Source organism: Sapajus apella, unplaced genomic scaffold (genome assembly GCF_009761245.1).
Source record: "Sapajus apella isolate SASKATOON/1434 unplaced genomic scaffold, GSC_monkey_1.0 scaffold10, whole genome shotgun sequence".
NCBI lineage: Eukaryota > Metazoa > Chordata > Mammalia > Primates > Cebidae > Sapajus > Sapajus apella.
The window spans coordinates 43,204,584-43,218,131 of NW_022436950.1; the positions used below are offsets into that span (position 1 = coordinate 43,204,584).

Consider the following 13,548-nt stretch of genomic DNA (forward strand, 5'->3'; position numbering starts at 1 on the left):
AAAAAAAAAAAAAGAGTTTTGTGAAGAGTTTTTTGGTGAGGAATTTAGAGTAATTATTAAAAACTCACTCTTTGTGCCACTGACTTATAGACCACATACTTTTCCACTGCAACTTCCTGTCTAATTGCCATGATATCATTTCAGCAGCAAGCAAAGATATTTCATCCTAACAGTTACTGCTAGACATGAGTAACTCTTTTTGACTCATATTAATTTGGATTGAAAAGGGGAACATTCTTGAGAAACACATGGGCACCATTGTAACTATTCAAACAGGATTTTAATTCTCAACCAAATGCTACAAAGAAGACATCACTTAAGATCTGGTTGAGGTTTGTTATATCCTTCAACTTGCAGAAATCAAAAATGCAGAAGTTAAGACCGTTGCCTCCTTTGACTTGTTAATTGTGATAGCTTTTGTCCATGGTGATGTGATAAACATAAGAATGATGCACAAATCCAGATTGTCCTCTCTTTGTGGTTTGCTGCAGGTACCCAGCGTGCCAATGCCCGGGCCCCAGCCCCTTACAAACGGGATTTTGAAGCCAAACTGAGGAATTTTTACAGGAAGTTAGAGACTAAAGGATATGGACAAGGCCCAGGGAAGTTAAAGTAAGTCAAAGTGACACAAACCACATAATTTATAGATGGTGAAAGGATGGGATGCAGTTGAGCCTCTAGGAAATTGATTGTGATTTGGGATGATTAGCCTTCATTTTAGTTGGCATAATTATTTTGGCATTTGTTAATTATAGATCATCTAAAACATAGTCCTGGAATTAAGCATGATTAAGCTTAACATTTTAAAACAAGTAGAAGACACTGCCACTTTTCATGTAAAAATAAAGGCAAAATAAAAGGCTGTTTTTTTTCTCTCTGAAAAGTACCTCTTTTTTGGTACATAGTATATTCATTAGCTATAAAGGTGTTCCAGTGTCCTCCACCGCAAGTTTCTGTCTCCTGAACTGAGTGTAGGAATAGGAATAGTGCCCAGCTCTGCTCAGTTCTGTGAAACAAACTTCACAACAGCACATGTCATGAGTGTTGTTTCTGCCTTTCTTCATCCACCTCCCCACTTCAAATGGGGATGTTTGGCCTAGAATTGTTTCCATTCCCTACTTACCCTTCTTTCTCTCCTCCCTGCCTTCACTGCTGTCCCATGTCCCCACTGGAGATTGCTCTGCCACTGAGAGAGGATAGAGGAGGCAGGGTCTACACTGGAGCACCCCCATGACCTTGAGTGCCTGAGAAAGGGTCCAGAGACCAGACCAACAACAGCCCCACGGCTCGCTGTCGCACCCACAGGAAGCCTTGCTTGATTAGATTCCACCTTCATTGCCCTAAAAAATCATCAGCCTGCCCAAACACCATACTTCTCTGAGCTTTACTTTTTTCACACTTACAAAGGTCTAGGATGATCCAACTGTCATGCATTCAGCCGCCCTATCATCCCTCTGTCCATTACCATTTACATTAAGAGCAAATTGATATCTATGGAAGGATGACTTTAATTGTCATCATCACAAGTAGATTAACCTGCCACATACATCGTTCATTGTCTGTCCCTTAGAGACTGTAAAGATTCACTTAATTTAACAATTAACAATTGAAAACTCTTGCTTTGGAGGACATTAAGAATTTTTTTTTCTTCTTGTTTCTCACAGTCATCTCTCTGGGCACTTAATAATTGAATTCTTTGTCTAAGTGCATTGAGGCTTAAAACATTGCCTCATAGAGTTGTTCTTGCTTTACTAAACAAAATGTGTGTGTGTGTGTGTGTGTGTTTTATGATCATTTTTTTGGGGGGGAGAATAAACTGATTTGACCATTTAGACAGGATTCTCCAGTTGTTTTCATGGGTCATGGGTAGGGTGCTCTATTTACTAATGATTCTCTCATGTAACTTTTGCTAATGCTATTAAGAGTTAAAGACAAATGTGTACTTTTTATTGCAGATAGCAATGATATTAGGTAACATTCTTCTTGCCTAGTTAATTGTGGCAAATAAAAATTAAATGGCAAGTGCCAAGTTCTAGAAAGATAAGTAAATTATCTGTAATAGTATAGTAATAATCTGTATTTTCCAAATTGTCTCTTTATGGACAGGTTAATTATCCGAAGAGATCACTTACTAGAAGATGCTTTTAATCAGATTATGGGTTATTCCAGAAAAGACCTGCAGAGAAATAAGCTATATGTCACCTTTGTCGGGGAGGAAGGGTGAGTAGAAGAGAGAAGTGGCCTGTGGAACACAGGCTGTAGCCACAAGGCGGATGTTTCTCCACGTCGCTGTGGTTGCCTGAAACAGGAAATCTTTCTGGCAGGAAGTGCTGTTCTCATACACTTAAACATTTGGACTTTTTTTTTTTAAAGGTCTCCTCTAGTTTTTAAATCACTTGACATAGAAATTCTTTAGTAAAAACTGGTAACTTTAGATCATTTTTGAAAACAGAGGCTGGTTTAGTTTCTTCTCTCTGCACCTCGCTTTCTCTTAAAGGGAAAAAGTAAGGCTTTGCTGGGGAAAAAACAAGGACTTTGTGATCTGTGATCTGATTTTCTGCCCTGCAAGGGCTAAGTAGAATGTGCTTCCTCTATTAAATAAGTTCAGTTTCAGAAATATGAATTAGAATCTTGCTGTTCTACCCGGAAGTCTCCACAGCAGTAACTGTGGGGCCTTGGCTCTTATATTTTGGCCCCTAGTTTTTCTCTTCCCTTGGGAGGGCAGCACACCTACCATCATTGCTACCTAACGTAAACAAACATGTCCCACCTCTGTGACACTTCCAGGAGTGTGCTCATTGAGATAAGTGTTAGGAAATGAAGGAGTGAAGACTCCTACACAGTGTCTGCTGCACCCAAATAGACATAACTGTTATTACGCATTTTCTTAGAAGAGGCCAGCTGTCATCCCTCCCACATGCCTTTCTCTTCCTCATTTCAGGTCTGGGTTCAAGTCTCTGCACCTTCTTCATAACTCAGTAGCCGCTTGAGGGAACTTTTTTAATACCATACAATTGTCTGGTTGTGTTCTTTGTGGCTCTTGTTGATTTGGATTATTTTAAGGCTATGCCTCTCAGTCATGCCTGGGAATAAAGTATATTAGATTATGGAATCATATTAGTGATATTCAACAAATTCAGCCATTTAGTACCCAGTAGATGAAACAGTGACTCCAAAGTATGAAATAATTGCCTATGCTGATGGAACTAAGGAATGGCAAAATCAGGATTCAAACTCAGGCCCTTTGTCTTTCATCTAGTACTCTTGGACTAGTTCTGGAACCTAAGCAAAACTTCTACACTCCAGCCCATCTGATTTTTTTTCCTATACCTGGACATTTTGCCCATTCCAGTTAATGACTGATAACTTCTGCCCTTGTCACATATACTGCTATATAGTCTCCCAGCTCTGCCTACATTAAGGTAAAATATTATGTGCCATCACACTATGACATGACAAAATTTGTACGGAAGTTTGCCTGAGACCTGATCCTTTCATTGCTGATGGTCATTAGTGGACTTCTAGCTTGTGTTAGTTGGCTTAAAGATGAAGGTGCACAGTTGAAAATGAAGGCAAATGGTGTTAGCCTAATCACCGGTATGCATGAGATTCCAAGTATTTCCTTACATAATCAGTCTGGTTTGGATGAGAATACTTTTCCTCCCCCAGAACTCCAGCTGCCTCTCTTCATTGTTGGACCAGAGTTTGTTGAGATCTCAAAGATATAGGAAAGAGTTTTTGGAAGCACTGACATTTAAGTTTGAGTAGAACAGATGTTTATCATGGTTGGTTATCCTAAAGCAGTCTCCTCATGGCTTGGACTGATGACATCGGTTCCTAGGAGGCTATATGCGTTTTTAAATGCTCATTGCTAGACCCAGACATGAAGGAGGAGGTCCAGGAGGAGGTTCTAGGAGGCGGTCCAGGCTGAGTAGGGCTTGATACCTCTGTATTTGATTACATTACATTGATGACCAAATGCTTCCTGCCTCCATCACCTGTCTCCTCCCTGTGACATCAGAGGGAAAATAAGGAAGAGGATGTTTTAAGGTTGAGCTCAATTATCAGGGACAATCTTTTAATCTGTTCACTCTACATATGGCCTATTGAAGCTGGATTTTTGGACTCATGACTTTGTCAGGACAGTATCACGGATTATTAGATATAGACTTTAATTTCCTATCGAGACACTGAGAATCCATATGCTGTTTTTGAGAGATGAAAACAGTAATTGTGCTGGAATAATAGAAACCTCAAAAAAAAAGAAAATCCTCAAACTACATAAAAAGTAAGGAGCTCTTTTAGCCTTTGCCACCTTCTCAAACACATTGACTCTATCACATGGAAATTAAAGACCCTAACTTTTTTCTGGATTATAATAAATACCCAAAGGGAAAAACTACCTGGTTTTTCCATTAAACTATAAAAATGGTGCTGGGGGTTTTCTGTTACTTTCCCTTTACCAGTTTTAATCTCCTCAAAATGTCTCATTTTCTAAGTTCTTCATGTCTAGGTCTAGTAATGAGCATTTAAGAGCACACATATCTGGCACCCAGACCTTGGCTTCTAATACCATTCTTTGATAAAAATAATCAGGGTTTTTAGAGAAATGGCTGATTCTAACAGTAGGTAGGAAATACACAAAATGGAGCCTGAAGCATCTTGTGGTGTCAGCCAGAGATTAAAGAAGTCCTCAAAGATCCCATAGTCATGGGGGTATTTTGAGAGGACCTAGGAGCCAACTGAAGAGTTCCCAGTGAACAAATCTGAAATAATTTGAGCAACAAAATAAAGAAATCAAGACTATTGGATTATAAACCAAACTATAAAATCAATATTCATACTGATACAAATACATGGTTGAATACATAAATAAATGGGGAAGAATAGAAAAATAGAAAAATCTCTTTTGTAAACTATGGACCCAGCCCAAATGCCCATCAGTCAATGGGTGGATAAAGCAAATATGGGGTGTGTGTGTGTGTGTGCGCACGCCATGGAATACTACTCAGCCATGATAAGGAACTAAATAATGATATTCATAGCAACCTGGATGGTATTGGAGACCATTATTCTAAGTGAAGTAACTCAGGAATGGAAAACCAAATATCTTACATTCTTACTATTATGTGGGAGCTAAACTATGAGGGCACAAAGGCATAAGAATGATACATTGAACTTTGGGGTCTTGGGGGAAAGAGTTGTGGATGGCAATGAATAAAAGACTATACACTGGGTACAGTGTATACTGCTCAGGTGATGGGTGCACCAAAATCTCAGAAATCACCCCTAAAGAACTTACTCATGTAACCAAACACCACCTATTCCCCAAAAATCTATTGAAATAAATAAAATTAACAATTATAAAAAAGAATCACTGCTCTAAAGGTAGATATGAATTAATTTAAGGCAAACAATAGAAAATATGCCCTTCAGAAACGGCTGTAGGTCTGGGGTAGACAAATGATATAATTTGGCCCAATTAAACTGAAAGAAACTCTGTTATGTTGTAGTTGGTGAAAGGTTTCACTAAAAATGGGGGAAAAAATCCCTTTTGCAGAATATTTCCATACAGTCAGCATAACTCTCTGTTCCTTAGGTATGGAATATGCATAGTGACTTTCTTCCAAATAGTACACAATGGAAAGAAGGGGCACAAAATAACTTCACAGTCAAGAAACCTGACAAACACTATGGCAGTCAGGTGATCAAGGTCAATATCGATAGCTGCAAGTCATGTTGATAATATATACTCTCAATATGATATGATGAGAATGGCACTTTACCTCTGTGGTCTTCCTTCCAAATCCATAACGCTAGTCCAACCGTGAGAAAAATATTGGACAAAATCCCAACAGAGAGACGTTGTACAAGATAACTTACCAGTACTCTTTAATACTGCCAAGGTCATCAAAGAACAGAGGAGCCTGAGAAACTGTCACAGCCAAGAGGAGACATGACAATTAAATGTAATGTGGTTTCCTGGATGGGATCATGGAATAGAAAAGGGACATTAAGTAAAAACTAAGGAAATGTGGATAAAATATGAATTTTAGCTAATAACAGTATATGCAGATTGATTTATGAATAACAAATGTACTGTGCTAATGTAAGATGTTAATAATCTGTGTGTGTTGTATATGAGAACTCTCTGTTTTATCTTTGCAATCTTTCTGTAAATGAAAACCTATTCTAAAACAAAAAGTTTCTTAAAAGAGAATATACAGTCAGGATTTGGGGAGATTCAGGAAATGTTTCCTTGAACAACTTATTTCCTTGTTACCTGATAAATGACTGCCCCCCAGGGTAAATCTTGGTATGTATATATCTATGTCTGCACTTGAGTTCATTAGTGTAATAAGTATGTATGTGGGGTTAATTATGTGGGAAGTCCAAATTAGTAGTGGCATTGGCATATATAAGTATTATTTTGTGTTTCTTATGTCAACTGTGTTATCTATGAGGGAATAATACTTTATAATTCATATTGATACCATTTCAAAGATTATATTTTACCTGTCACCATCAAGGTCTTTATTTACAGCAGATTAGCCAAAGCATTTTAAAAAAGGGAATTTATTTTAAAGAATAATGCATCTACTTGCTCTCCAAAATCAGTGTGAATGAGCAGAGAGATTTCAGCTCTGCTTTGTTTATTTGCGTAAGTCTGAAACATGATATATAGATAGTTCCTTAAATAGAATAGTTGAGTCAAGAGAAATGATGGGAACATATATGCTCAAAAATTTACAGGATGGCTGCAAATTCCATTCAAGGTAGAATTAGCCCCAAAATACAAGAGAGGTATATATTCAATTTAAAAATACAAAAATAATCCTAGAGTCTATAAATACAAATACATTAGTTGATAAGAAACTATAACATCTTCACTAAAACCACATTTTGTATGATGCTTTGGCTTTTTACAAAAAGTAGGTAGTTTCTAAGTACTATCTTGTAACTAGTGATTTAATTTGGTTAGACCTCAAGATTTTGTTTTCGTCATGAAAATTTCCACACAATTTAATCTGGTTATCTGCCTTTGCAAAGTTGTGGAGAAGAGAGATCAGCAGTGGTGGAGTGGCTGAAAACTGAGTCATCTTGATTGAATGTGGTGTGAAATTGCATGCAGGGGTTGCCTGTTTCTGCTGGGCTTCAGTCTATCTAGAAGTTGCTTCTCTAGGTAGGATGTCAATGAAATATACATATTCTCTAGCCAATTATTCTACATATTTTCCCACTATATTATGATACTGCACATTCTCCAGTGTATTATTTTCTTTTGAATTAAAAGTCCTAATATACTAGCAAGTAAAAGTTATGTCATTTCAAAAGTTAGCTAGATGCTAGGCATGGTGTCTCGTATCTATAATCCCAGCACTTTAGGAGGCCAAGGTGAGAAGATTGCTTGAGGCAAGGAGTTCCAGACTAGATTGGGCAACATAGTGAGACCCCATTTCTATAAAAACTTAAAAAAAATTAGCCAAGTGTGATGGCTTGTGCCTATAATCCTATATAATTGGGAGGCTGTGGTGGGAGGATCATTTGAGTCCAGGACCTAGAGGTTACAGTGAACTATGATTGTGCCTTTGTACTCCAGCCTGGGTACAGAGCAAAACTGTGTCTCTTTTAAAAAAATAAAAACACAACTGGATTAGACTGTTGTGTTCTGATAAGGCATGGGGCTGCTAACTTCTTAGTACCTAAAACATTAAAGAAATAGTGGCCTGGATAAAGAGAGGAGGTTTGCACTGTGATTTCCCCACCTGTTTTTCTCCATGGCCAGCCCTGTAAAAGGCACCTTTCTTTAAGAAAGAATGAGTTTATTATGTGTGAGTTGCCATCAATATGACATCGATCATGTCTTGCAGAGCCACACTTTGACTAGGGAGGAGATGTGTACAAGCAGTTTTAGTTTGGGAGTTTAAGAACTTCGTGTGATATCTTTCTTTTGAGCTTTCTGTAATCCCCCTGAGAGAGGCAAATGAAAGCAACTAGGGAGGATGAGATCTGAAAGAGTTTTCTTCAGTCCCTGCTTATAAAGTAACCAGCCAGTTCTGACATATGACTGGTCAGATCCTCACTAGAAGCTGTTTGACGCTTTGAGCTTGATCATTAATTTCTCAGAAATCTGTGAAGCTTCAAAGTAAACTATGGTGTTCCTTTTTTTTTCTTCCAAAAAGAGACATTTGCAGGATAACCTAAATTACCCAAACCTTTCTAAAGAAAGGTGCTTCTGTATCTAGGCTTTGGCTTGGTAGCACCAGGTAAGACTTTGTTTATCATATCAAAATTCCTTACTCACCTCCCAGGCTTTCTTAATTGGCTTAAGAACTCACGCCTTGCTGCTATAAGTATCTGAGGGTGAATCAGAAGGTGTGTAGGCCATATATGCCTGAACCAACATGTAGGAAATGATGGTGTAACTTCCTAAGGCCATCATCTTCTCTCATTTCATAGTCTGCTTTCACTGGAATACTGAGTTTTCAGTAATTCTTAGTTGAAAATAAAGAATGAGAGAACAGAATTTATTATTTTAACAAATATTGGGTGCCACTGACAACTTGGGTGGAGTGCCAACCCAGCAATGTGATGATGTTTAAAATGCTCTATCAGCACTTGGGGCTCCACACTTACATGACCACCCTGGAGACAGCTGTGTGTATTCGGAAATGCCCTCAGATGCAGCTGTTGTGGGGCTACATACCCGTTGTCGAGAGTTTTTATATTTCCGTGCCAAGCCTTTAGCTGTGGAACCAACCTAACTGGCAAAACAGGAATGTAACAGACAATCCCTGTGATATGAGTCATGTTAACTATTTATATGAAAGAGGTTGCTAAGACATTACAGGAAGCAAAGGCATGATGTACCCTGCTGTGACATGTTTTACTGAATTAGCTAGGCTTAAGTGTAAATTGTAATCTACAACCTGTTCTCAGGCAGTTCTAAGCTTTGGATTATAATCAAATCAAAGTTTAAAAACTATTTTGGCTTTAGGAGTGACTCCATCGGTGCTTCTAGAGTTAAAAGGCAGCAGATAAAAACTTGACCAGTTGAAGATACATTTCCTCCTAGAGGAACTAACTATTAGCTCTGTTTTCACTTGGGCAAACAAGACTTTTCCTTTTTAGTTTAACTCCTCAGGGAACATTCATCTCATCTTCATCTAGATTCAGCTATTATCATAAAAAAGGAACTAATCAGCGAGGTCTGTCTTTGTTGTTTTAGCAAATTTTACCACATGAGAGGATATTACATATTAAACTTTCTAAACTTAATTTACTTGATGATTTCTGACAATGTTTTCAAATTGAGTAGTCTTTTAGGGATTGGTATAAGCTGTTCATGTTATTGAATCAATATACCACTCCAAGGCAAATGTGCAAATCTGCTAACTACCAACTAACAATGTAAGCAATGTTGGTTTTTTTTTTTTTAAGATGAATTTCTCACTCTGTTGCCCAGGCTGGAGTGCAGCGGCATGATCTCAGCTCACTGCAATCTCTGCCTCCCGGGTTCAAGTGATTCTTCTGCCTCAGCCTCCTGAGTAGCTGGGACTACAGGCACATGCTACCACACCTGGCTAATTTTTGTATTTGTAGTAGAGACGGGGTTTCACCATATTTGCCAGGCTGGTCTCAAACTCCTGACCTCATGATCTGCCTGCCTCGGCCTCCCAAAGTGCTGGGATTACAGGCGTGAGCCACTGAGCCTGGCCAGTTTTCTTTAGAAAGCATCAGAGAGCTCCACTCATTGATTCAACAATATATATTGAGCCTCCACTCTGTATTCGGCTAGGTAGTTGGGATATAAACATAAGCAAAACATGGTCCCTCCCCCCAGTATAGTTATAGACTAATATGTATGCATAAGGGAGGCAGGCACATACACAGGTAATTGTAATGCACTCTGTAAGTGCAGTGTTATTAAAATATTCAGAGTTAAAGCTTAAAGAAACCCTGACACTTCTTTTTTTTTTTTTTTTGAGACGGTGTATCACGGGTTTTACCCAGGCTGGAGTGCAATGGCGCGATCTCGGCTCACCGCAACCTCCGCCTCCTGGGTTCAGGCAATTCTCCTGCCTCAGCCTCCTGAGTAGCTGGGATTACAGGCACGCACCACCATGCCCAGCTAATTTTTTTTTGTATTTTTAGTAGAGACGGGGTTTCACCATGTTGACCAGGATGGTCTCGATCTCTTGACCTCGTGATCCACCCGCCTCGGCCTCCCAAAGTGCTGGGATTACAGGCTTGAGCCACCGCGCCCGGCCTGACACTTCTAACTGAATACCACAGTTTCATTTTAAGCAGGCAAAATCCCATTTTACTTTTACCAGTTGTCTGTAAGAAAACTGACTCTTGAAGTATTTGCCTCATGCTTCAGCTGTTTGTGACCTTATCCATTGTATGCTTGATTGTGTCTGAAAGCGCCACAGAGCAGTGACCATGACAGACGGGCGCTCACTCTGTGCCTCACACTTAGTAGTCTGCCCGCTCCTTGAGTTCGCATACACCCGAGGATATTGTAGCCATTTTACCTGTCCTTGAAGAGATCTTCACTAAAGAAGAGGATCGATAATAAGCTAGATATTTTAACAAGTAGTACTTTCCTTCTACTTTCTTTCTTTTGTAACAGAGGTTAGCAGGATTTTTCTGTAAAGGACTAGGTAGTAGATACTTGAGGATTCACCGTTCACACCTTCTCTGTGGCACCTACTCAACTCTGCCCTTGTAGCGGGAAAGCAAACATCATCAATACATAAGTGAGCACAGCCGTGTTCCAATAAAACTTTATTTACAAACCAGAGGGTGGGGCAGATTGGACCTACAGGGCATAGTTTGCCCGCCCCTACTCTATTAGCAGTATTTTTTAAGTCTTGATGAACATTTAAAATTGACTGAAGGGTAGGCTAAGAAGTAACAAGCGTTAAACTTGGGGTCAAGGCACCTGCCTTAAGACCTCAAGGTCTACTGGTTCTTCCATTGCAGCTTTCATGTGATACATGTCAGTGATCTCTTTCAGCTTCTCTATAAAATGGGGATTGGACAACATGACTTCTAATATGACTTTGATCACTGGCATGCTCTGTTTCTGGAAAGACACAGGGGACTAAGTATCAAAAAATGAAATTTTGGTAGGGAAAATTACAGTCTAGTACTAAGGCTTTTAAAAGATACAGTTACATGCAGACACACTGGGGGCGTCCTGGGTTAAAGTGCATAGATGAAAGGTTTGGGGCTTTAGCTGATGACTAGCTCTTTACGAGTCAACAAAGTAAAGTGGTTGCCCCAAAGGCAGGGTAAGTTTAACCCTCATCACGGAGAAAACTGTCCAGGACTTTGTAAGCTCCGTGCTGGGAAGACCTCACATGGAGTGTTGCCATCAAGTCTTTTTTTTTTTTTTTTTTTTTGAGATGGAGTCTCTCTCTGTCACCCAGGCTAGAGTGCAGTCGCATGATCTCGGCTCACTGCAACCTCCACCTCCCCAGTTCAAGCAATTCTCCTGCCTCAGCCTCCCGAGTAGCTGGGATTATAGGCATGCACCACCATGCCCAGCTAATTTTTGTATTTTTAGTAGAGACAGGGTTTCACCATGTTGGTCAGTCTGGCCTTGAACTCCTGATCTCATGATCCGCCCACCTTGGCCTCCCAAAGTGCTGGGATTACAGGTGTGAGCCACCACGCCCGGCTGCCATCAAGTCTTTACTGCCACCAGGGCAGAGAGGGAATTCTTATCCCTGCCCTGAGAGAAGGTTGAAGTAAGGGGCCATGCTCAGGAGTGGGAAATGGAGAGAAGGAGGCAGAGGCCAGGAGACAGAAACTGCTAAACCTAGAGCTCCTATGGAAAATGACTTTTCAAAACGTTTTATATCTTTAGGATCTAGATCAGTACCCCATATATAATCAGCACACAGTCATTTGTTGAAAGCAAGCCTCTGAGTATGTAAAGAACATTCAAGTGGAAGAAGTATTTCGGTGGAGTCACAGGCCAGAAGTAGGTCAGCGGGAGGAAGCCACAGAGGCTGCCTTCGTCACAGCAGGAGGAGGGACAGGTAGTCTGTGTGCGCCTGCACTGGGGAGGCAGCTGGGGTACTGCTTCGGGAGTCCTCAGATTAACCTGAAGGTAGTCCCACTAACGCTGGGAGCCACCTGTTATCATGTTATATTCAGCTGCCCCAGAGAGCAGACCCATCATGTCACCTACAGCCTCTTTGACCCTGTGAGTCTGCTGTGTGCATTTTTCTTTACGTATAGGTTTCCTGTCAGCACAGTGTGGGTGTGAGGATTTTAATACCACTGGTGATGTGTTAAATGATTTTAACTACTACAAAGACTTTTTTATTGTAATATTCATGTATTCATGTTAAGACATATTGGAAAACAATAGGGCAAACATCTCAAAACTTCATAAAGAGTGTGTAAGACAAAGTTCTGTTTAAAGAGCAAATAGATTTAGTCTACAGCAGCCATACCACGCTGAACATGCCCGATCTCGTCTGATCTCAGAAGCTAAGCAGGGTTGGGCCTGGTTAGTACTTGGATGGGAGACCGCTTGCGAATACTGGGTGCTGTAGGCTTAAAAAAAAAAAAAGCAAATAGATTTAAAATTGATTTAATGAAAAACATTAAATTAAATAGTACATATATATTCAGATATGACAAAAATTGGGAAAGTAGCATGAATAGGTGAAGTCTGTGCTGTGTAAACCATTTGTATTTATCATCTGCCTATAGGATCCTTTTTCTTACTGCTGTTCTTTCCCCATCACCCGGGCTGGAGTGCAGTGGCATGATCATAGCTCATGCAGCCTCAAACTCTTGGGCTCAAGAGATGCTCCTGCCTCAGCCTCCCAAGTAGCTGGGACTACCAGCACATGCCACCACACCTGGCTAATTTTTTCTTATTTTTTGTAGAGATGGAGTCTCACTGTGTCGCTATGTCTCAAACTCCTGGACTCAATGGATCTTCCCTCCATGGCTTCCCAAAGTGCTGAGATTACAGGCATGAGCCGCCACGCCCTGCCTAGGATCCATTTTTTTTCTCCCATCACACAATCCTAACACTGGATGAAACTCAGATTTTTTTTTTATTATTAAAAAAATGCAATGATGCCCACAGAAAAGAATTCAAAAATAGGAAAAAATAAGATAGCAGGAGAAAAAAGGAAGAAGGAGAAGAAGAGTCTTTCATAATCCCTCCTCCACCCCAACTTCTCAGCTGCCTTCATTCCTTTTGAGCATTCCTTCCCTATCCTTGAGCCCACGTGTATACTTTTTATCATAGGGTCGAAGTACTTTATATTTTTTATTTTAAATTTGGTATATCACATTGCTTTACTGCAAACTCCTCCTTACTTTGCATTTTTTGTTCTCAGCATTCTTGGCCACTTGTCATTCCTCAAACCTAACACAATCTTTTCTTATACTTCAACTTGACCCTGACATCTTTGTAAGTAAAGTAGAATTTATACGGTAGCTCAGGTGTTAGCGTTTCAGCCTCTTTCTCCAAATGCCTTCCTTAGGAAGCTTTAGGCACCCTTATGTTTC

General features: G+C 39.9%; 1 protein-coding gene and 1 pseudogene across 5 annotated transcripts in view; both read left to right on the forward strand.

Annotated features, from left to right (window-relative positions):
* Positions 1–13,548, forward strand: part of HECW2 (HECT, C2 and WW domain containing E3 ubiquitin protein ligase 2) — a 382,585-nt gene that overhangs the window by 339,089 nt on the left and 29,948 nt on the right. For all 5 annotated transcript variants that reach the window (XM_032278791.1, XM_032278792.1, XM_032278790.1 and 2 more), the window contains 2 exons: positions 492–612; positions 2,107–2,220. In XM_032278791.1, the coding sequence (XP_032134682.1) occupies positions 492–612; positions 2,107–2,220 (235 nt within the window). The remainder of the gene's footprint in view (positions 1–491; positions 613–2,106; positions 2,221–13,548) is intronic.
* LOC116552090 lies at positions 12,460–12,578 on the forward strand (annotated as a pseudogene).